We start from the raw sequence: 22,244 nt of genomic DNA on the forward strand, positions 1-22,244 counted from the left end.
ATATCCCAGGTCATGACATGATTAAGAAAGCAAAGGCTGATACAATCTTAAAAAAAACCAGTAACTTCACTAGAATTATCGCTATCCTTTGAATTAATACAAAACATGATCTATTAATTTCTATATTCTAATATGAGAATCCATAAGGGTATGGCGATAGTAATAAGTACAGTAAGTGTACAATTACTTATTCATATTTATCCTGTCCACAAAGATAAGGGGTCAAAAAATGCCTTCCTGAACATTCTATCTGGTTTATGTGCCCTGACTTCCTAAACTAGTCTAGCTTTTACTGACCACTACTTTGTAGTTTCCAGCCTTAGATCTAAAATGAATATGGGCAGGATATGGAATATTCTCTAAGTCATATCGATATTAGTTAATACTACTGCTCCCCACACAACTTTCTTAAGAGACTCAAGGACGCCATCCATGACAGAAGGGGTTACAAATTAACACGAGGTGCTAAAACAACCATTTTCAGAGTCCTATTAGCTAAATTTATTTGTGTGAACAGAAAATATCAATATCAAGGCTATTCAAATAGCAAAGAAATGTCCCCGTAATCTTCTTCTCTTATTTTCTGTTTCTCTGACATACTAAATTCCAGCTGCAACAGCCCTGATTTTAAAACAAACAAAAAAACATTTAAGATACATACTAAAAAGAAAAGCACTTTTTCATTCATAGTTAATTTGACTGGAAATCAGTGTGATTTTTCCTGAGGAGTGTGGCAAAGTGCAGAACGTTAAAATATGCATACCCTTTGACCCAACAACTCCATGTCTAGGAATTTATTCCAATGAAATAACCAAACAAGTGTATACAGATGTACACACAAGTACGTCATCTCAACATATCTACTAAAATATTAGAAACGATCTTCAAAAAGCTCCATTATTTAAGACTAAGGGCATATGCATAAAATGGAAGATTATGAAGTCACTAAAAAATTATGCTGTTGCTCTAATACCACAAAGCTGTTACATAAAAAGGAGTAGGATGGTACGCACGTAGCGTATGTACACTGCAGCCTGCAAGGATGACGACCAAGAGTGACAATGATTACTTCTGGATGGTGGGATTCTGAACAGGATTTGCTTTCATTCAAAATTTACTGTTTTCTCTCTTTTTTCCCAATACCTATCCATTACTTTCACAGTCAGAGAAAAAGCAATTAAAAAAACCTAGTTCTCATTATAAATATTCACAAGCATTTTGTGTAGAATACTGCTCAATGTAAAAAACTACTAATAAATGTTTAACTACGTACCACCTGATGGCCTAAGAAGTTGCTCTACTACTTATCTCTTAAATAATTTATCCCTTTTCCCTTGCTCGTTGGTGCTTCATTAATTATTTTATACACTGTCCGATAGTGAGCACATACAAGGCAAGTTTCACGAGTAAAACCTCATTTTCCATGTATACCATCAGAGCTACCGCTCCACATATGGCTTACCTGCTCCTCCCTTAGCTATTTTATAGTATATTGAAACATTCTATATCCTACAAATAACTACACAGAAGAATCAAGACCATGGAGACCTCCAGAACCATAATTAATATCTGTACAACAGTAAATACCATGGCCACATATATTTGTGCTTCACAAGAGTGAGATTTTTTTCAATTTGATTTAAAAAAAGCTCACAGAAATTATTTTTCCTAAATTCATAGAAATGATTTTAGATGTAATATGAATTTTCTTTACTCCCAATCTAATCTTTTCCTCAATTATTTGCTTAGACTTATGCTGTATTTGGATTATTTAATGTGTTAAAAATAACACAATAACCAATTTAAGTGAAACTAGAAAGTAGAAGTAATGGAAGCAAGGGATGATATTAAGTCATTCCAACATAATATTTCAAATTATCCTCCAGGATAGGAGCTTTTCTTTACATTTTCAGTACACTTATCTGCTGATCTCATCTTCTCTACAGAATCTTATTGCTCTTGCCTGGAGTCCGGTCTTACCTTTTTCACAGCTCATCTGTGTTCACTTTAACTGAAATAGGTACCATTTACTGAGTCCTCACTGAGATCAGTACGTGCCAGACACTGACTGGGCAACACTTCCCAACCACAGGCAGGTGAAGTCTGTCTGTTCTTTCGCCTCTTTGATGTACCCCCTCTTGACATTTACCCAGAACTGTAATAATTTCTGATCCTAGAGCTGTCTGACTGAAGTGGTACAGGTCCTAGAACTGCACCTCTATTTCTCATCTGGGTATTTAAATACATGGTTATAAAACTAGGCTGCAATAAAATGATTGCTAAGGCATCAGACATCACAAAAGATTTCTGGCTCCACTTTCTGTTTTCTGAGTTCTGAGTTTATTTTACATGAGGAACAGGAATATCCTGAAACGATGGCATGCGGTAAAAGTCAACCATTACCTGTTTTGCCAGCTTGCCTATTCTCCTCTGACTAGTTTTCACTGAATATTATTAGGTGATAAGACAAAGAGGACCGAGATTTGGATGTGAACTTAAAGACTCCCTCCAGCCAAAAGAAAAAGAATCTCCCATATGGTTCAGTTTAGCTTATCAGTGAAAGACATTGATTAAAACAAGACTTAAGTTCTTTTTATGTTTTATTTTAAATGTTAAGGGGCCTACTGCCCTACCATATTCAGAACCTTATGCGGCTGCAAAGGCAAGTTGATCAAAGAATTAGGATTGACCCTGCCTTTAGGAATTTCCACGTTCGAACTCTATCCGCATTAGACACACACCCAGTAAGCTGGCTTACTACTTACTTACCTGAGTAACTACAATATTACACTCTGCTGCTCGGTCATTCTGGATGAAGTCATCTAGGATAAACTGGGGAACTTGTGTGGTTTTACCACATCCAGTAGCACCTCGAATAATGACAACTGAATTTTGACTAATTGCTTCCAGGATTTCACTTTCAAATTTCTTCACAGGCAGTAACTCTCTCTCCTGCAAGATCTGTGTTAAAAAAGTTACACCTCAGTAGAATATCTACCAGTACATACATTAGAAGCAATGCTAAAAAAGTTTGCCATCTCTATAAAAATTTATTCCTTTCCACTGGCTTAGTACTCAAATATACTTTTCAGGAAAGGACGTATGTATCTATCTCTAATAGAATTGCCCCTTCTCACTAAATTTCTGAAGAATCTATCTAGTAGCCTTATCCACACCATATTTCCCTCCTTTTTCCCTGAATATTCCATGTACATTCCCTTTCTTCTAATATTTTAATGTTGATTTGGAAAAAAAAAAAAAAAAAACTGAAAAACACCAAAAATGAGTTATTACCCAAACCTCCCTACCTACATTAACTAAGAATCCCAGGCCCGTAACTCACGACCACGACCCCTGGCAGTAACTCAGAGAGCAGTTTGGTAAATATTTTTGATCTACCTTCCTAAAAAGGGCAAAATATATTATTCGCTATCCTTTGGCCCATACCTAGAAAGTTCTGTAGCTCTGGGCACCATATGTCTAGCTACTTCAAAGACTTACAGCTTGCAAATCATGATCCTGGTCCAACTGGTACATTAATTCATTCTTGAGATCCCTGCTTATTTGTTCTGGAGTAGCCTGTAAAATGGGCAGGCAATAGTCAAACAAAAGCACATAACTCATCTTCGAACTGAATCCGTTTTCTTACCTAGACATACTAATGAATTAGACCCAAAAGTGAAATATAAGAGTCTGATCTCAAAAATAATGTTGCACTCACATAAGCCAGGGGCCCCTCATCGATGTTGCTGCTAGTCCAAGGATTCCAGTTGGATTGAGGAGGTGACCAAGGAACCACACCCATCTGGTTTTGTCGCTGAGATGGCTCAAAGTGAGCCAACTTGCCAAGGTTGAGTACAACAGGCACAGAAGGATCATCAGGCTATTTTTTAAAAAACAAAAACAAACCAAAAACCAATACCAGTTGCTTGTCTGACTAGAGAATTTCCATACAAAAGTGTACTAAATAACTGTATGCTTACTGGGGGCATGATCTCAAGATTTAGCTCTTGAATGATGTTTTGCAGCTGATGCTCTAAATCTTGAGAGAGGTTGACTGTGTAAGGCTCCACCTACAGAGAAAGGATGACCATATAAATCATGCAACAGACATACGAGCACTGCTCAACTTACTACAGCAAGGTCAAGAATATGTGGTCAACACCAGGTCTACAATATTCCCAAAGCCAACAAAGAGTTAGTTCCCTTTCTCGAAAGAATTACTTCAACTACTGTCCACTATGTGCACAGCATTGGCCAGACACAGATGATCAGTGGGGCCATTTCCATTTCTTAAGATAAGGCTCCCAGAACTATAAATTAAACTTCTTTAACCAGATACTAAACAAGAGCTAAACTGACTTATACAATATTTCTCTGGGCCACTAAGACTAAAGACTCACTGTCTCTCCTTCTTTCTTCTTTGTAAGTCCAGAGTACGCTTCGATCACTCCAAGATGGTAGAGCTGTCGGACAAGTGACAGGGCACAGGACTGTGCTGCCAGTTTTTTATTTGATCCATGTTCACGTGCAAAAATCCCTATAAGTTAAGGTCGGGATTATCAAAAACAGAAGAATAATTCGTCTAAGTAAAGAAACATCTCATTTCGTAAGCAACTAAGGGCTTAGGTATTAAAAACCCCCAAAATACAGAGTAAGTCATGGGGTCTAAGTTCTTTTTCATTCTAACTGCTAATCAAAAGCAATTCCATAATAGCTTATCAACTAAGTAACCAGCTATCTTGATTATGGGCTGACACTAGACACATACAAACCATCACTATAACAGCAAATAACCTACTTCAATAAAAGTTGTCATTAAAATCATTTGACATTAAAACAGGAAGAAAACAAAGTTTAACTTTTGAAAAGCAAAGAGTCAAAAAAGCAAAACAAAGGAAGAAAAATGGACCCAAAGTGGTTATGTAGACCAGGGGTTAGCAATCTTCTTCTATAAAAAGTCAGGTAATAAATATTTTAGTCATTGCAGACTACATGATCTCTCACAACTTTTCAACTTTGGCTTTAAAACTTGAAAGCATCCAGGCAATACTTTACTAGGGTTTAGACAAACTATAGGCCCAGGAACTAAAAATGGTTTTTATGTTTTTAGAGTTGTACAAATATGACAAAAATAAGTGTGTGATATGTGACCCATAAAACTTGAAAATATTTATGAAACTTTGCTATCCCCTGACACAAACAATTAAGTCTGTGTTTCAATAAAGCTTTATTTATAAAACAGACAGTGGACTATATTTGCCCAGAGGGCTGTAGTTTGCTGATTCTGACAATATTTGACTGAAGCCAGTAGCTACTCATACTCTTAAAGTTTCCTCTCCTTCAACATCCTTTAGCCTTAGGAGAGATGACACAAAGCACGAAGGGACAGGCACAGATGCTCTTCTCCCTAACCACCCAATTCAGTCTAATTTTGATGGTCAGAGCAATGGGCTGACAGAAGCTGGACTACCTTTATCCTCTTCCCTTAACATCCTAGCCTCTCAATTAAAATAACTTATCGTTAAAGTCTAGAATAAGAAATTCAAAATTGTCTCCTTGTGATTCATTCAATAGTTTCACTCTTATCAGGAATGTCTTTCATATATAAAATTTAAAACATTAATGTTAATTGTAGAATTCTCAAGCTGGAAAGACTCGTAGGCCATTTCTCCCAATTAACTGCATCCCAGTGATACAAAGTGTGATTTATTCAAAGTCACAAAACCTGTAATAAAACAGGTACAGAGAGGTGGTTCAGTATTACTTGAGCACAACACACTGCTATAAACTTACCGGGTAAGAATAAAAGGCACCACATCTTTGCCTTCTTACTTCCTTTATAAATAACCCCAATCTGTTCTTTGTTTCCTTAGGTTAACTTTCTCAACTTTTCTTCTTGACTCTATGATTTAAATGCTATATACATCCACTCTTTAATACTATTGTCCAATTTACTCTTTTAAAAATTTCACCTAGTTTTACTTAACTGAAAGAATATTTTTATGGAGAAAAATAAAAAAGTGTTTTAAAGTTCTCTGACACTGGCAGACTCCTAAGTAGCTTACCACCTCTTACCCTTTGAAATATAACACTAGCATCACCTTTTTTTCACATGCAAATTGGGAAACTGGGCCCTCTAATTCATATAATTACTAATATTCTAAAATACCCAAGATGCTACCTTATATCATACATTCTTTCAATTAATAAAGCTTATGTGGTCTATAGCCATGCCACCCAGAACATGCCCAATCTCATCTAATCTCGGAAGCTAAGCAGGGTTGGGCCTGGGTTTGTACTTGGATGGGAGACCAGCAGGACTACCAGGTGCTGTAGGAGTTAAGAAAGAAAGAATAAACAAACAAACAAATAAAATAAAGCTTTTGTATCTGTAGCTCAAGACTCTACTGTGATTATTACTCCATTAACCAAGACTCAGAATATCAGGGGAGCATAACACTTACTTCTGCCCAGCTGCTTGATATAAATGGTCATTTCTGCAATAAAGCTCCTGTAACAACATATACAAACAAGGTTAGGAATTTCAATGTTAGAAAGTACTAAATCTAGGACTCCCAAATCAGGCAGGCTTTCCAACTGCTCAGGCAAATAACAGCAAAAAAAAATAAAAAAACAAACATTTACTTCTGTTCAGTTTTAGAATAAAGTGTATAAACTTCAAATGTACAACATGGCACAAGAATAATATAACCAAAGTTAATGAGCCAATTTTTCATGAAATGAAAATGTTAGGGTTTTACATTCTATACTTACTTACTCTTACTTTTTCCAAATGTTGTACTCTGAATAGCTAGAACACATTCAATAAAAAGGAATTTTCCACTTAGCTTGGGGCCAAGAAATAAAATAGGACCGAAGCTCTTAAAATTATAGTTGTGACTATTTTAAGATTCCTCTGCATGGGCCACCCACTACTGACTGCGACCTGTTAAGATAAGCTAACTGCATGCATGCATGTACACACACACGGGGACATATGGACGCGAAGCATATACTGGTGGCTCCGGAGGCAGGGGTATCTGCCTATAGTTGGAAGCAACCCTTGACAAGAAATGTAGCTTATTTATATCACATCTACTTAAATCAGGTCCTGGAGAACAAAACATTTTTGAAAATTATAGCTAAAATTGCTAGCAGATTCTAGGGAATAATTTGGGTTTTACCAAGGGAAAAACTGCCCTTTGAAAACTATGCTTTCTGATCCTGCCACTGCTCAGGTACATTGTCACATTGACTTTGTGCTGTGAATAAAACGTTTGGTGAGGCTTAAGAAAAAAATTAATGTTAGACTCCTTCCTATACCTCTTGTGAAAGAACTGACCTTCAGGCACAGCGGCTTCAGGGATCAAAGGCCACTGACTTTCAGGGGAACAACATCCACCCTTTCATTAATGACACCGATGCCAGTATGTTTCTCAGCCAGGCTTAAAGTCAATCTCAATTCTCTTCCACCTAGGGGGAACAGCGACACCAGAAATCAGTTTACAACAGTTTCCCATGTGATTGCTTAGTTCAGCCTAAGCAGCAGCACATGTGTGTATGAACACAGACCTCTGGTGTTGCTGTCTGTCATGCCTTTAAATACAGGACATACTGGGAGCAATGCTGTCCTGGCTCCCCCGACTATCTCTGCCTCCCTCAGCACATCCTGAATTCTTCAATTACCTTTTATCAGAAGTCAGTAAGACACCGACATCAAAACGCGTTCACAACAACCAGCTGCGGAGCACACTTAAGTTATCTAACTGTTCTTAAAGCCACCAAGTGCTACCAAGCCCAATCAGTTCAGAAGGACAAAATATTAAAGAAAAATCCTCAACAACTGTATCTTTCCTTCACATCCGCTGAGGATTTTAAAAAGGCTGACATCGGAATTAAGTATTTTGAGAATTCAGGATTAAACAACACAGGGGAAAACAGGGGGAACCATGCTCTGAACATCACTTTGACCACAGTGTCAAAGTTTTATTTTGGTAATAATTATTTTAAGGTTGCTAGACACATCCAAGGGAGAACACTTTGATTTTCAAGGAAAATATTTTTAATGTATTTTGAATAATTTATTTAACCACTGCAAATTAAATCATCCAGAAGGTTTCCATTATAACCTTCCCTCCCTACCAATAAAAATACAGTGCCCCCAGTAGAGTCTAATCCATACGAGCCTTCCTGGGAGTAATAATTACTACACCCTGGAATGCTCTCAGGAAGAACAGCAAGCAGGCTGAGAAACATACTGTCACTGTTACCAAAACTTCCCTTTGTTTTCAGTTTTATAAATTTAACAGAATAAAAGTAGGCTAACTTAACTCACATATAAAGACTTTCAGCTTTACAAGAGGCCTTAAAACTTCAACAGAATGAACTCCTCAGAGCTGGCAACTCTCAAAGCTGAAGGAAAATTTGGATCTCAGTGCAATGCAATCTACCTCTGAGAATCTTTAGTGTCTAACTTGACCCATTAAAGAAATAATCAGTATGACTACCTCCACCACCACCACCACAGTAAATAAACTCACCACCTCCGACTGATTTTTAGGTTAATTATGGACAAACCACCACTTGTGGCTATGATATGCTTTTTTGCCTTTCAGAGTCACATGAGACCCTTAAAAATCCACGCCACAAACAGCAGAGTTTTGCATAGCTGCAGACCTTCTCGCACAGCTGAAATCATATTCACAAGTGAAAACCATGAAATGCTGCACACATTACCAACCAATGACAATTTGTCTTGTGGAAATATATCTTCTTTTTATAATTCAATGCTAACCTACGAACTGAACCAAATGTGTACAAAAACAGAACAACAAATATCCAAACCAACCCTAACTTACTATTGATGGGAAAGAGTGAAACAAGCAAACCTGTTGTGATCAGGCCCCACTTGGGTGTACTTATATTCTCCTTGGATCTTTTCTTTTTGGAAATATTGGTTTAGACGAGCCTTAGCATTTTCCAAGGTCCAGTTCCCATGAAGCCCAGCATTTAAATCCACTTCTTCTGATTCTAGCGTCTGTTGAATCAATGAAAATTAAATTTGGCTGCACTAATTTAAGTTATGAATATTTACGGTACAGAAATTTATAACAATACCTTTTACGCCATCTTTTAAAATGCAAAAGCTGCTTTTTAATAGTTTATATTGTATCTGATGGTCCTATTGTATAAATAAGCTATTTGTGAATGTATTGTATTTAAATTATTCCTAAAAAACTTTTGACAAACTTTGTGTGCTGATTTTGCCACATTAACTATATGAAGTAGCAATTTTTATGAGTACTCATAAATGAGGTTTACTGAGATATCTATTTCTTACAAAGTAGGTAAGATCTTTTATCACAACCAGGAAAAATAATGTTGTATGTCACAGACAATTCTAGTGACCAGATTTAATGGGTAGTTTAGGATTATAGCGTCATGTTGGAATAAGGTGTCTCAAATAACCACTTGAAAGAATCACTAAATTATTGAATTGTGATTATCTTAAACCTTGATGTGAGCTAAGTCCTAGATCGCACTCCCGGATATGTAACACAGGTGATGAAGGCCTTACCGCTTGCACTTCCTGTTCTTCCTTTCTTGAGTAATAATCCTTCAGGTTGGCTCCTCGATCCCAGGTAGGCCCAGAAGCACCATAGCCAGAGGCCCCAACTCCGCCATTATTTTCTATTAAGGAAAAGAAAATAATTTTTCTCTTGATCAATCAAACTGTAGAAAGATCCTAAATACTTTAAAGAATATTTTCTTCATTTAGATTTTGGAACTCCATAATTAGAAACCCAGTGTTTCAATTTGGAATTGGGCCTGAGCTCTCCATGACTTACTTAAAAGTCCTGTGTAACTGGAGTACAGGTCTAAATTGCTATTTCCAAGGCTGGTATGCAGAGAGAAGTTACCAGTAATGAAAGCAGGCGATTGACAATCCAGTTTACAGTATCAATGTAGCTTTGTTTTTCAAGTTGTTACACAATGTAATAACTGATTAAATGATAAAAGCTGTTTCTTTGCTAAATATGACCCTGAAAGAAAGGTACCTGCTAGTGCTTGTAATGAAAACAAGGTGTTAAGAAAGTGATGAATCCTGATGAAAAAACAGAGTAACTAAAGAGTTAATGTCAAGTGACCATCAACTCTATTAAGTTTATTATATGCTTAAAAAAAATGTACTCTTCACAACAGTCTTAGGAAGTACTATTGTTATTCTCATTTCATAAATACTTGATCTGAGACTTAAGTAGTTTGACCAAATATTCTAATATACCCTACAAGTAGATATAACAACAAAAAATTAGGTAAAAAGAATTTAACAATGGCTTGGATCCATAAGGTAAATAAACAAGTCTACAACATATTTGGTAGGAGTAAATCAGAACCAAGAAAGGGCAATAAATAAGACCCTTTAACCAAATGTTCTAGCCTGTGCAAAATCTATCCAGAGATGAGAAATTAGTAAAAACTAATGACGACAAGGAATTAAGGTGTACCACACTTCATAAAAAAAATTAAATGAGCTGGTGGTTTATCTGTAAATTATGAAGACACTGGATTTGTCAACATTAAAAGTTTACTGAAGTTATTTCTCTTTATCCTGGTGAGAGAGATGATGACCAAGGAAGACAGCACAGAACTTATTCTCAGGCATGTGCACACTTCCAAGACCCTTACCTGTCTTGAGAGCCAGATGTGGAGGAAGAGGGCCTCCCATGGTGGTTGGTAAACCTTCACCAGTATTTGCTGTGGCGTCAGGTGAATCAGTAAGGGGGGGGAGCGGGGGTGCTACCTTCAAGTGAAAAAGTCAAGGCAGTTATCAGCAATTTCACCTTCACTGAGATGATTACATTTTTTTATAGTCAAAGGAGGCCCATGTGCTGCCCCTCGTCTCCCCATGATAGTAACATCTATTAAGTTATCATTTCAGGCAGAAAAGGATAAAGGTCATAAAAATTACTCATAATTCTATATCTGGAGATTGTATACACAAACATACACATGCACACATACATACATATGTACGCAAATATAATTTTTTCACAAAGAGTGGGATCAGTTTATGCTGTAGAGTTAATTTATTTTTTTCACTTAATATCTTTATAAATACATTCGACATTCAAGAAGTATATGTTAGGAGTCTTCTACACGGTAGACACTGTTCTGGGAACTGCAGATAAAACAACGAACACAAACCAGACGTGCTCTGGACTTACAGAGCTATACCTAATTCTGTATTCTCTCAGAGCTAGACAAGGCACACATTTGTCAAGTGTGATACAATACTACAGAGAAAAATAGAGCGGAAAAGAAAAATAGGGACTGTGAGAGATCACTATTTAAATAAAGTGAACAGGAAAAGCCACACTCATAAGGTGTGAAGAGGAGAAGAGGTATGAAAGAAGTGAAGAGCCGACCAAGAGCATATCTTGGAGAAGAGATTTCCAGAGACGAAACGAAGTTCTAAGACAAAATGCAAAATATTTTATATACATTTCGTTCTTCCTTAAATATTGATCTACATGAATTTTAATGACTTACTACTCCAACGCCAAGGTGTACTATACATAAAGTAGCAATGATTTGAAATGACTTCTGATAAAAATGAAAGAAGAAAGTGCCAAAGCAGGCCTGAATTTAAACATTAAGACGACAAAAATCACGACTATAGAATATACAGCTTGAACATGGACAATGAAGAAAATGAAACTGTTAAAAGATTTTGCTTACTTTAGTCCAGTCATTAATTCAGACGAAGACTGAAGCCAAGAAATCAAGAGGAAGTTGAGACTCAGCAGAGCAGCGATGTAAGAATTAGGAATGATCACCAAGAGCAAGGATGTGTCCCTAGAGACCAAGGTTAAGATCATTCACACTCTTGTAATCCCAATTACTATGTACGAATGTGAAAGCTGGACAGTGAAGAAGACTGACAAGAAAAAAATTGATTTGAAATAGGGTATTGGAGGAGATCTCTTTGGTACCCTGGACCACCAGGAAGACGCACAAGTGGGGCCTAGAGCAAATTAAGCCTGGAACATGGCTGGAGGCAAAAATGACAACACTGGAGTGTCCTAACTTCTGGCACATCATGTGAAGGCAGGGTTCTTTGAAAAAGGCAATAATGCTGGGAAAAACAGAAAGCAGCAGGAAAAGAAGACCAAATATGAGATGGAGTGACTCCACAGAAGAATCCATAGGCACCAGGAGCCGAGCAAGGGCTGCTGAGGACAGCACATCATACGGACATCACTCATTCATACAGAGTTGCCAGGAGGAGTCGGCCAACTCAACAGCACAGAGCGCCTCTGTGTGTCTCTCCCTCTCTCTCTGACACACACACTCCCTATACATTACTCAAGCAATATCATGTTGATGGGTATTTAGATTGCAGCCGATCTTAAAAGAAATTAAAAAACACTGCCATAAATTCTTTGTACTTTGGCTTATTTTACGAAACCATTCATAAAAGTGAAATTCCTGAGTTAAAAGGTGCCGGCATTTAAAACAGCATCATATCCCATAGAAAGGCTGCTGACTTCCATATCGCCCAGCACTATGAGAGTATCTATTTTCTAACATTCTTTCCAGTTCTGAGAATTACAGAATGTTATACATCCTTATTAATATTAGTTTTGTTTTTTATTAATAGTAACCTATTATTTTAAGTTACATTTTCTTTGCCCATTGTTCTATCTGGATATTCACTGTTCTCATTAACTCCTGAGAATTTAACATTTCAGTGCTATTCATTGTCATATAAGCTGTAAAAAATATTTGTCCTTTTCCTTTTAACCTTATTAATGCTTATTGCCCAAAAAAGTATTTTGTTAGTTTTGGTTCTCTAGTCAAATCTAGTTTCTGCTTTTTACATTCTCCATAAAATGGCCTTTTCTATCCTGAAACCTATTCTGCATTATTTTCCAATATATTGTTTTGTTTTGTTTTCCATTTTGGAGCCAATTTAGTTACTGTAATTTGGAAATAACTAAAATTCTTTATTAACATGTAGTAGGATTAGCTAACACTTTTATTTTTAAAAAACATCACAAATAGGTTTTATTTGTCAGTGAAAAGTCTGAATTTTAAACATATTCTTGGGCGGGAGGCTCACATCCACCCGCTCATTCCACCTGAGCACCCGTCTCATCCCCAGCAGCTCTCCCAGAACTGCTGCCTTCACCATGAAGCGCCTTGAGTTTTCCCAGTTCAAACTTGGGCTTCTTCAGCAGTTTGACTGTTCTAACAAAGACATCGTGGAGAGGATAAATTGATTGGCAAGGCTTTTCTATGTCTTTTCCAATGCTATCTGGAATTAATGTATTGACCACTCCTTTCAAGTCATTTGTCTGTACCTCAGGTCATGATTTCCATCTTCTTCTTCTGGATTTGGCAGACCTGCTGATGCTGAGCATTAAGAGATCTTCTGAATCTGATTATTGTGGTTTTTAGTAAAACCAACACAGAACAAAGCAAATAACCATCGGTAGTCTTGACATCAACTTCAGCTTCAATCATGGTCTGCCATTTTTTGACTGTGGAGCGCATTTTGTCATGGATAAGATCCATGTCACGAAAATTTGTCAGGCAGTTTTTGTCCTGAACATCCTCAGTAATGAGCTTGAATTTTCTAAATGCAACTTCATCATTCTGCAGCTCAGCTAGGCTTACTTCAAAAGCAAGACCCTTGAGACGATCAGCAATTTTGGTCCCTTGAGTTCGCATGACTAGTGTTTTCTAAATATTTCTGATATTGAACATAGCTGGTGCTGTCACATCATACCAATCTTTCTTAGAAAATAGGTTAACCCTTTCTTCTTGGCTCTTTTGCTGCCTTTCGTCAGGTGCTTGTTCTTGCTGACCACCATGGCGCTGCTCGGAGAGCCAAAAAGTGGCTAGCACTTTAAAATTATTTTTGGTTATTCTTCAGCAATTATTTTTCCTAATTAACTTTTTTGTCTAACTTATCAAATAATATGTTAAACTGATACAATTTAGTCGGGAAGGACTGACTGCCTCATAATGAACTGCCATCTTACAACAACGCAACCTTTATAAAAAATTCTGAATTCTCAAACCCATCTTAACCACATAAATTTTTCATAAAAGACTGTGAATCAGCAGTATTAACTTTTCTTTTTTTAAAAAAAAATTAGACCTAGAATAAACTATTTTATCTTTTACAAAGAGCATTTAAAATTTTTACTTACCACTTTTACTTTTTGTGCTAATTCAGCAATTTCTGTTTTTTTTATTACTTTCTCCCTGTTTTTTCTATTTCCCTGAGCTGAAAGTTATTAGTTCATTCATTTAAAAAACAAACAAACAAACAAAAAAGCTATTTCTAATAAAAGCACTTGACATTCCTCTGAATAATGACTACTCCTCTGGCACTCCAGTTCTGACAGACACTGTTATCCAAATGGCCTGTAACTATTAATTTTTAATTTTCATTTAGAACCGAGAGTTCTAATTTCCAAATATTTAGTACAGTTTTTTGATCCGTTTGCAACTTTCTCATATTACCATTTTAGTTTTGCCAATATATACATCAGCATTTCTAATGCTAGTTGAATTGGGACTCTGCAAACTGATATTTGTCTTTTCAGCTTTCTTCCTTAAAATTTATTCTGATATTAATATTGCTACCCCATTTTACTTTGTACTTCATTTGCCTGCTAAAGCTTTATTCATGTCTTTATTTTCAATCTTTCTGATGAAATTTCTTTATTTTATACAGATAGTATATAACAGAAAGGTGCTGGAACTTCAAGAAGGCCAGCGTAGCTAGAACAAAGTGAGAGAGAAAATAGGAAACACACAGTCAGAGCATTTGATCTGTGCATCTTAAAATGCTAGTAACAAAAGACAATAGGGTATTGTTTCTGGTCTGGCCAAGTAAGCGCCTACAAAACTGACCCTCCTATAGACAACATGAAGGTCTAAGGAAAAAATACCAAAGATTTCCACAACTATATGCAGGCATTAAAAAGTGAACAAGAGCTAGCAGATTCTGGAGAGGATTTGAAATGAGAAAGCAAGAAACAGCAAAGGTGTAACTCTTGTTTATTATGGCTCTTAGCCCAAAGAAAGACCATGCGAGGCAGCTAAAACTCTAATTGAAAACTCAATTTTTCTGGTCTAAAGTATCAGAGAAGAGTTTGGGGACACCAAAGCTGCTAGAAAGTAAGGAGGAAATCCTGGAAAGAAAGAGGGTGAAAACTCAAATTCTACCCGAATCTCTGGCTAACCTGCGAACTACACATACCCAGGATGGACTGCTAGCCACCTAGTAAAGAATCAGAAAACTGCAGTAAAATTTGACCTGTTACCCAAAATGTGTTTGGAGATTGAGTCCAACAAAATTGACTGCTTGACAACACAACAACTAAAGCAATACTCTTTGGAGGAATATTATTTAGCGTCTCTACAACATAACAATCATAATGCTGAGAATATAATCCAAGTCACTTGACATAAAAAGAGGAAAACGTGACCCAATCTCAAGAGAAAACACAATCAACACGGCCCAGCACTGCGATGTTAGAATAAGTAGTCAAGAAGCGGCTATTACAACTATGCTCAATGGGATAAAGGAAATTCGCACCAACATTATGAACATATGCTTATAATGAATGGGGAGGTAAGAAAAAATATCATGAGAGGGAAAAGCCGAAAAGTATAAAATGAAAAAAATAATATCTGAAATAAACAATTCACTGGACGGACTTAAGAGCAAAACGGAGTTGAATCAGTGAATCTGAAGATAATCAATGGAAATCATCCAATCTGAGGAACAGTGAGAAAGGGAAAAAGGACAGCCTCTGAGATCTTTCAGATAACATCAAAAGGTTTAACATACATATTAATGTCGGAGCCCCAGAAAGAAGAGGGTAAAACGTCAGAAGAATAGCCAAAGTTTCCCAAATCTGATGAAAGACATAAATTTACAGATTCATAAACCTCAGCAAGCCCAAGCAGAATAAGTATAAACAAAACCACACCTAGTCACATCATACTCGAACTATGGAAATAAAAAGTAAAGAAAAAAAATGAAAGCAACCAAATAAAACAAAACATTACATATAGGAGGAAATGATTTGATTATAGTTTACTTCCCATCAGAAAACAATGGAAAAAGACAATGAAACATTATCTTTAAGTGCTTAAAGAAGGATACTGTCACCCCAGAATCCTATTACAATGAAATATATTATTCAAGAAAGAAGGTAAAATAAAAACATTTTCTCATAAAAGGAAATTAAATAGAATTTGCATCTAGCAGACCGATACTGCAAGACAAAAGAGAGGATGAGGCTAAAAGATAAAGAACAGGTCAGAAAATGTGGAGCAAATGTCAATGCTTTCAAATATTTGAAAGATATTTGCAATACTGTTTTCATACCCAGAAATAATCATCAAGATCATCTTGTCCAATTCCTTCATTTTACAAATGGTTAAACCAATGTATTAAAAATCCTTTAATTATCTAGTGGTACAATATACCAGAAAATCTCTTGTCTTCTGGACCACAGCAATGGAAGAAAATACATCATGTATTTTTACCTTCATAGACAAGTCAGAACATAAAAATTCAGAAGAAATAAATTGTAAACATTGGTATAGATATTATTCCTAACAGTTCTATAAAACTGAATCTTTTAAGTTACCTAAGGGATCTGTTTAAATCATAACGTGAATCTTTTTTGTCAACCGTCCCTCCATTTTTGTGAAAATTCAAATTTTCATTTTTTAATCAAATGAGAAATAAAGTTTCTCTCTTAAAAACAGTACTAGAGAGAGGTCTTTGTTATAAACTTATATAATTAAAATAATCATGGTATCAAAACAAGAATATTTTATTTCATGAAATATTTTCTCTCTAGTATATAAGAAGTATCAATGGAGTAAATACTGTGTCTTAAAATGTCACTATTTTTATACTGTTTAAAATGTTATCTTTGGAAGTATACAGAACAGGCCTTGAAAAATCAGTTTATGAATGAATGAAATACATAAAACCATAGGACATACAGATTAAAGGAATTTTCTAAGCCCACAAGTCAGTTACATAAGAACAAAATCAAATCTTCAGGAACTCATCCCAGTGCTCTGAGAAAGCACGATGCCAAGGTTCACTAAGGAACACATTAATATATTTGAAAACGACATTGAAAAATTATCACCCTGAGTCGCTATACATAGTAGGTTAGCATAAGCTTATACATTTCAAGTGCCTGGCCATAAGTACTTACCCCAATAGCCGGGACTTCTTCACTCTTTACTTCATTTATTCGAACCAAATAGTTAACGAAATCTCTGGCGGCATTACTCTGTGCATCTTTTTTATTGGTGGAATTGCCCATGCCAATGTAATTATATCCTTCCACTCGAACCTTTAATAGTCAAGAAAAAAATTTACTGAGATGAACCTGGGTAATTCTGAGACTTAAAAAATTTACAATCCAACACTCCAATAACAGATAACAGTTAATTGCTGGAGATTATACTCTATAAACACACTGAAAATAACACACGTAAGAAAAGTCATGGACTGTCTTAAGAAAAAGCTTGAATAATATTGTCCAGTGATAAGCTAATCCCAAAACAAGAATATTAATTTATATGCTCAGACATTCTCTTTTCAGGTAACAGAATGTTCCACATTAAAATCTGATTTCATAATAACCAAGAACAAGTGCTCTATTCGTATTTATTTTAAGCACTTTGACTTAAAGCAATCAAGAACTGCTCTAGTTTTTACAGGACTTAGTAAACTGCTAACAGCTGAACCAACTTTCCGATCCGCACTACGGGTACAGTGGAAGCTGAAGAAGATACAAGTTCCAACTAGAATAATTTACCTACCAGATTGTTTTACAGTAATGCTCACTTGAAAATGATTTATAATGACAGAATAGCAGGCAAGTCACAATAGAAAACATTATTAAATGTATAACACATTAACATTTCCACAGAAAACAGTTCTTTTAACACTGAAATAAGCCTCAAAACCACATAAATGTAAACAGTATTCTTTAGTACCTCACACATGAATTTCTGCCTGTTTTTGTTCCCCACTGCTCTAATCTCATAGGTTGGTGTCATCTTCCTTTTGCCACACCAGGCGTAGAGAAAATTTTTAACATCACCCATGATTCAAATGTTTTTTTCAGACCTAAGAAAACAAAAGTTAAAAACAGCGTTATTTACAAGAGCAAACACTGGAAATTACCAAGCTGGAAATAATCAACTGGAATTTACTGAAAATCTAGGCTAAGCACAGGATATCTTATCGAATTGCTATTAAAATTGCCTATGAAGACATTTTTATGACATAAATGGAAAGTCTATGACATGAGAAAAAGCAGGATACAAAGCTGTACGATTTTAACTACATAAAAAGTATACATGCATAAATCAAGACTGGAAAGAAATATCCCCCGAAATGATTATCTTTGGGTGACTACTAGTGACTTTTATCTTTTTTTTTAAATATCTTTATATAATGCCTCACTTTTTACAATAGGAACCTTATGTGTTTTAACTCATTAAATCCTCACAATAGTACTTAACACTATATGGTAGATACTATTATCATCTTTTTACAGAGGAAGAAACTAGGGCACACAAAGTTCAAGTAACTTTTCCCAGTCACCCACTGTGGAGGCCTAAATTCAAACCCAACCTACTTACTATATTAAGAAATGATCATCCATCATACTGTGTACACATCCAATAGTTTATTTTCATTCTGATTATGTCTCCTAGTAGACTGTCCTCAAAGTTGTAGGCTATATACTTTATTACTAAGTCCAAATACATTAAGTATTCAATATCTGAACTGAAAACAATAATCTGTTAACTTATATATTGTGCACAAATCTCTCCTTTAGGCCTTGTTATTAAAATTTGAGAATATTGTTTTCTTGAAGTGCAACATATCATAATTGTTGGCGCTCTCCCTCTACTCCCCAGTTTATAAGATACCAAAAGACATGAAACCTGAGTCTAAATTATAAGCGAGGTATCTGAGACCAAATTTAGAACCAGAGAAAATATGCTATGAATTTAATTTGCTGTGAGAAGAAACTCCATTACTAACATCAAAAATTTTTTTTAATGTTCAGTGCATTTTGTTAGCACCTAAATCTAATGTGAAACTAGACCCTAGTATAAACCTGTTTATTCTGCAGTCACAGACTAACCCTATTAATGGGACATTCTATTAATGGAACAGCTGTGGAAAGCTGAAGACATCTATCTATAAATTCCACCCCTGAATAATTTAAAAAACAAGCCCTCAGGGTGAATGAGTAAGATAAAACATGAAGGACTACACTATCAAATTTCTTCCTCCCTAGGGCTGTACTCTCATCTAACTCCATAACATTCAAGATCAACGATACACTAATGACGTCCAAGTGTATATTGAAAATTTAGTCCTTTCTCTTTAAGCTCCTAAATCAAGTTTATCCAATTACAGCACTAATGTAGTCATTTGAATGCTAACATGGCATCTCAGCTAAAACAGAATTTAAAATTTCCTTCCCAAACCTGCCCTCCCCCCGCGTCCCATCCCCTTAAATGGCATCACCATCCACCATGTCATAATCTGGGAGTCATTCACTCCCTCAAGATCCTCCATAACTAACCATGTAGAGCCTTTACTATGTGCCAGACGGTATCCTTAAAGGATCATCGACATGAACTATTTCACTTAACCCTTATGATAACTATATGGATAAAGCATTATTATTGCCATCCTTTTTACGGGCAAGTAAACTGTGACAATAATTTGCCCTTAGGAAGAGAGAGCCCCTGAGGGACCTAGAATCACAAGCCAGATACAAGTGTGACTCCCAATCCACTAGTCAATTCTGCCTCCGAAGCACGTCTCCTGTCCAGTGTGTTTCCCTCCAGCTCCCCTGCCACCAGTACTGCACAGCCGGAGTACTGCAATGTCGTCCTGAATCGTTCCCCCGTTGCCACTGTGGCCACCCTAAAACCCATCCTTTTCTTAAATCCTCACCACACTCCAGTCACATGTCCTTTCGGTCTCTTTCCAATCTCTGCTTAGGCGCTAATACCTTCCACCTCTGCCGTTCTGCTTTCCCTCCGCGTCTTCGGTTGACCTGCACCCATCATCAGCTCAAAGGCCCACCTCCTCCGAAACGCCTTCCCCTTTGCACCCTATCTCTAGAGTAGCTCTCTCTCTTTACACTCGTTATTTCTCACTATCTTTTTCTGAAAATCCTCAGACTTTTCTTTTACTATATAGTCCCGACCCCCACCGCGGCCGCAACCACGGGGAGGGAGGGGCAAGGTCCGTGCTTCATTTGCTTACGGCTCCATTCACAGAGCCTGCAGGACAGCGCCCAGCATTTGCGGCATGAATGAATGAATGAATGAATGAATGAATGAATGAATGAATGAATGAATGAATGGCGGGCCCTAGGCGTGTGTGGCGCCACGTCGGGCTCACCCCCAGACGATTCACCCCCTTTCACTGAGCGGCCACAGCGCCACCACTGCACGCAGGCCGGAGGAGGTAGTGGGGTTTGGCTGCTCCCAGGACAGGGCTGGAAATTGCTAGGCGAAGTGTTGTGGCCCCGGGCAGCACAAGCGCGGCCTGCCAAACCGCACGCCTCCCCGAAATCCCCGCACCCGGCGCGGCGGCTCCACCCTTCCCCCACCCGCCACCGCCGCCCGCGCTTCACGACAAAGCCGGCTGCAGAGCCGCGGGGCCCCACGCCGTCCTAACCGGCAGCAAGGAAGTCTTTCCCCTACCTGCCTCCGCTGCCCGGTGCCCGGGAGCACAGCCCTCTTAGGACCGTGCGTGACTCCGGCCTTCCTCGGGGACGCCCGGCAAGCGCACCGCAACTTGCATCGAAGCGGCCGCGGCGAAATGGCTCCGGCGGCGGCGCCAGGGGGGCGGGGTCAGCGCGCGTACGCAGGCGCAGAGAGCGAGCTTGGGGCGGAGGGCGCCCGGAGGAAGGGCGGGGCCGCGGCTGCCGCGCTGCGCGGAGCGTCCCGTCGCCTGGGAGATCCGGGACGCCTAGCCCGCGGCTCCTCCGCCTGATGCTTCCGGCGCTGCGCTGGCTGCTTTTGAACAGTTTTGGGAGTTGGGGTCCTCTACCGTTTTGATGCAGCAAAATGTTTTGCAGCTTATGTCTGGTAGTAAGGGACTTCTAGTAGATGGGATGCCTTTGGAAGACAGTACTGGAAATCTTAGGTCCTAACTTTATAACGTTGTTGTGATGAGTAAATGAGACGGTATATGAAGGGCGCTTAGTTCAATACTTGGCACGTAATAGGTGCTCAGTAAGTGGTGTAGTGATTCCGATACTCTAACGGGAACGTCTCCTAATACGCTCAGCGAAGGCAGAAACCCTGCCTGGCTAGCTCACGCCACTCACCGCAGTGCTTGGCACATTATTAAGTGCTCAGTAAAAACTAGTTTGGTTAGAAACTGCAATGTCGTTTTGGCTTAAATTGGAAAACCTTTTGTCTTCAGTCTTTGGAATAGTTTGTATTCTTAACTACTGTAGTAGTTACTGTTTAAACTTTTGAACTCTAGTGCTTCTCATGAAGGCAACAATACAAAATATTTCAAGTTGGGTTGTTGCAGAAAATCCAGACTAATCGTTACTTGGGCCCATATACCTATTCATCCTTATTTTTCACCTCTTTTATTACATTTTTTCTTAACTCTTATAGCTCATAGTGATGAATCAATCCCTTTAAAAGTCTGGTGCTCCTACAATCAATAAATAACAGTTTAGTATTTATTCATTCTTTCGTTTTCTCTCTCTAATGAAGAGCAAAATCATTCAGGGAAAGAAGTTAATTTTTTTTATCCTCGTACCTTTCAGGGTAAAGTACCTGACAATTACAAAAAGGGAAACTCAACTAGCATAAATGGATTGCAAGAATTTTGAAGTAGATGAGGAACACAGCAAAGGTGTCAACATATGAAGTATGGACAAAAATTTCAGAGGTGGATCTTTAGCACCAAGGATTATGGAGAATTCTATTGTTGAGTTGGTTCTTAGTCCTTGCACCTGAGACCTAGAGTCCCCAGGGGATTGGGTGCCATCACTGGCATTATCTTTGTAGGTTGCCTTTGGCAACTAGCACCCTCTAAGATCTTCCTTAACATCTGCAGCTGAGGCTTCAAAACATGCTCCCTTTTCTCATCTATGACTCTTTGACTTGATGATTCTCTA

The 22,244-nt window shown here is 37.6% G+C and overlaps 1 protein-coding gene and 1 pseudogene across 5 annotated transcripts in view; both read right to left on the reverse strand.

Moving 5' to 3' along the window:
• The window catches only part of DHX9 (DExH-box helicase 9), a 50,745-nt gene extending 29,798 nt beyond the window's left edge, over window positions 1–20,947 (reverse strand). For 4 of the 5 annotated variants that reach the window (XR_004955137.1, XR_001597040.2, XM_016145564.2 and 1 more), the window contains exons 1-12: window positions 20,806–20,947; window positions 18,061–18,193; window positions 17,271–17,411; window positions 10,693–10,807; window positions 9,581–9,693; window positions 8,892–9,040; window positions 6,468–6,514; window positions 4,404–4,540; window positions 3,984–4,073; window positions 3,722–3,883; window positions 3,502–3,579; window positions 2,770–2,961 (exon numbers count right to left, since the gene is read on the reverse strand). Coding sequence is in view for 3 of the 5 variants with exons in the window: in XM_016145564.2 (XP_016001050.1) it covers window positions 2,770–2,961; window positions 3,502–3,579; window positions 3,722–3,883; window positions 3,984–4,073; window positions 4,404–4,540; window positions 6,468–6,514; window positions 8,892–9,040; window positions 9,581–9,693; window positions 10,693–10,807; window positions 17,271–17,411; window positions 18,061–18,171 (1,335 nt within the window). In the remaining 2 variants the exon portion in view is untranslated. Of the gene's footprint in view, window positions 1–2,769; window positions 2,962–3,501; window positions 3,580–3,721; window positions 3,884–3,983; window positions 4,074–4,403; window positions 4,541–6,467; window positions 6,515–7,345; window positions 7,477–8,891; window positions 9,041–9,580; window positions 9,694–10,692; window positions 10,808–17,270; window positions 17,412–18,060; window positions 18,194–20,805 lie in introns of those variants that run through there. The other variant, XM_016145566.2, reaches the window with a different exon arrangement.
• LOC107511291 lies at window positions 10,820–14,168 on the reverse strand (annotated as a pseudogene).
• Window positions 20,948–22,244: the final 1,297 nt, after the last annotated feature.

Source organism: Rousettus aegyptiacus, unplaced genomic scaffold (assembly GCF_014176215.1).
Source record: "Rousettus aegyptiacus isolate mRouAeg1 unplaced genomic scaffold, mRouAeg1.p scaffold_m13_p_17, whole genome shotgun sequence".
Lineage (NCBI taxonomy): Eukaryota > Metazoa > Chordata > Mammalia > Chiroptera > Pteropodidae > Rousettus > Rousettus aegyptiacus.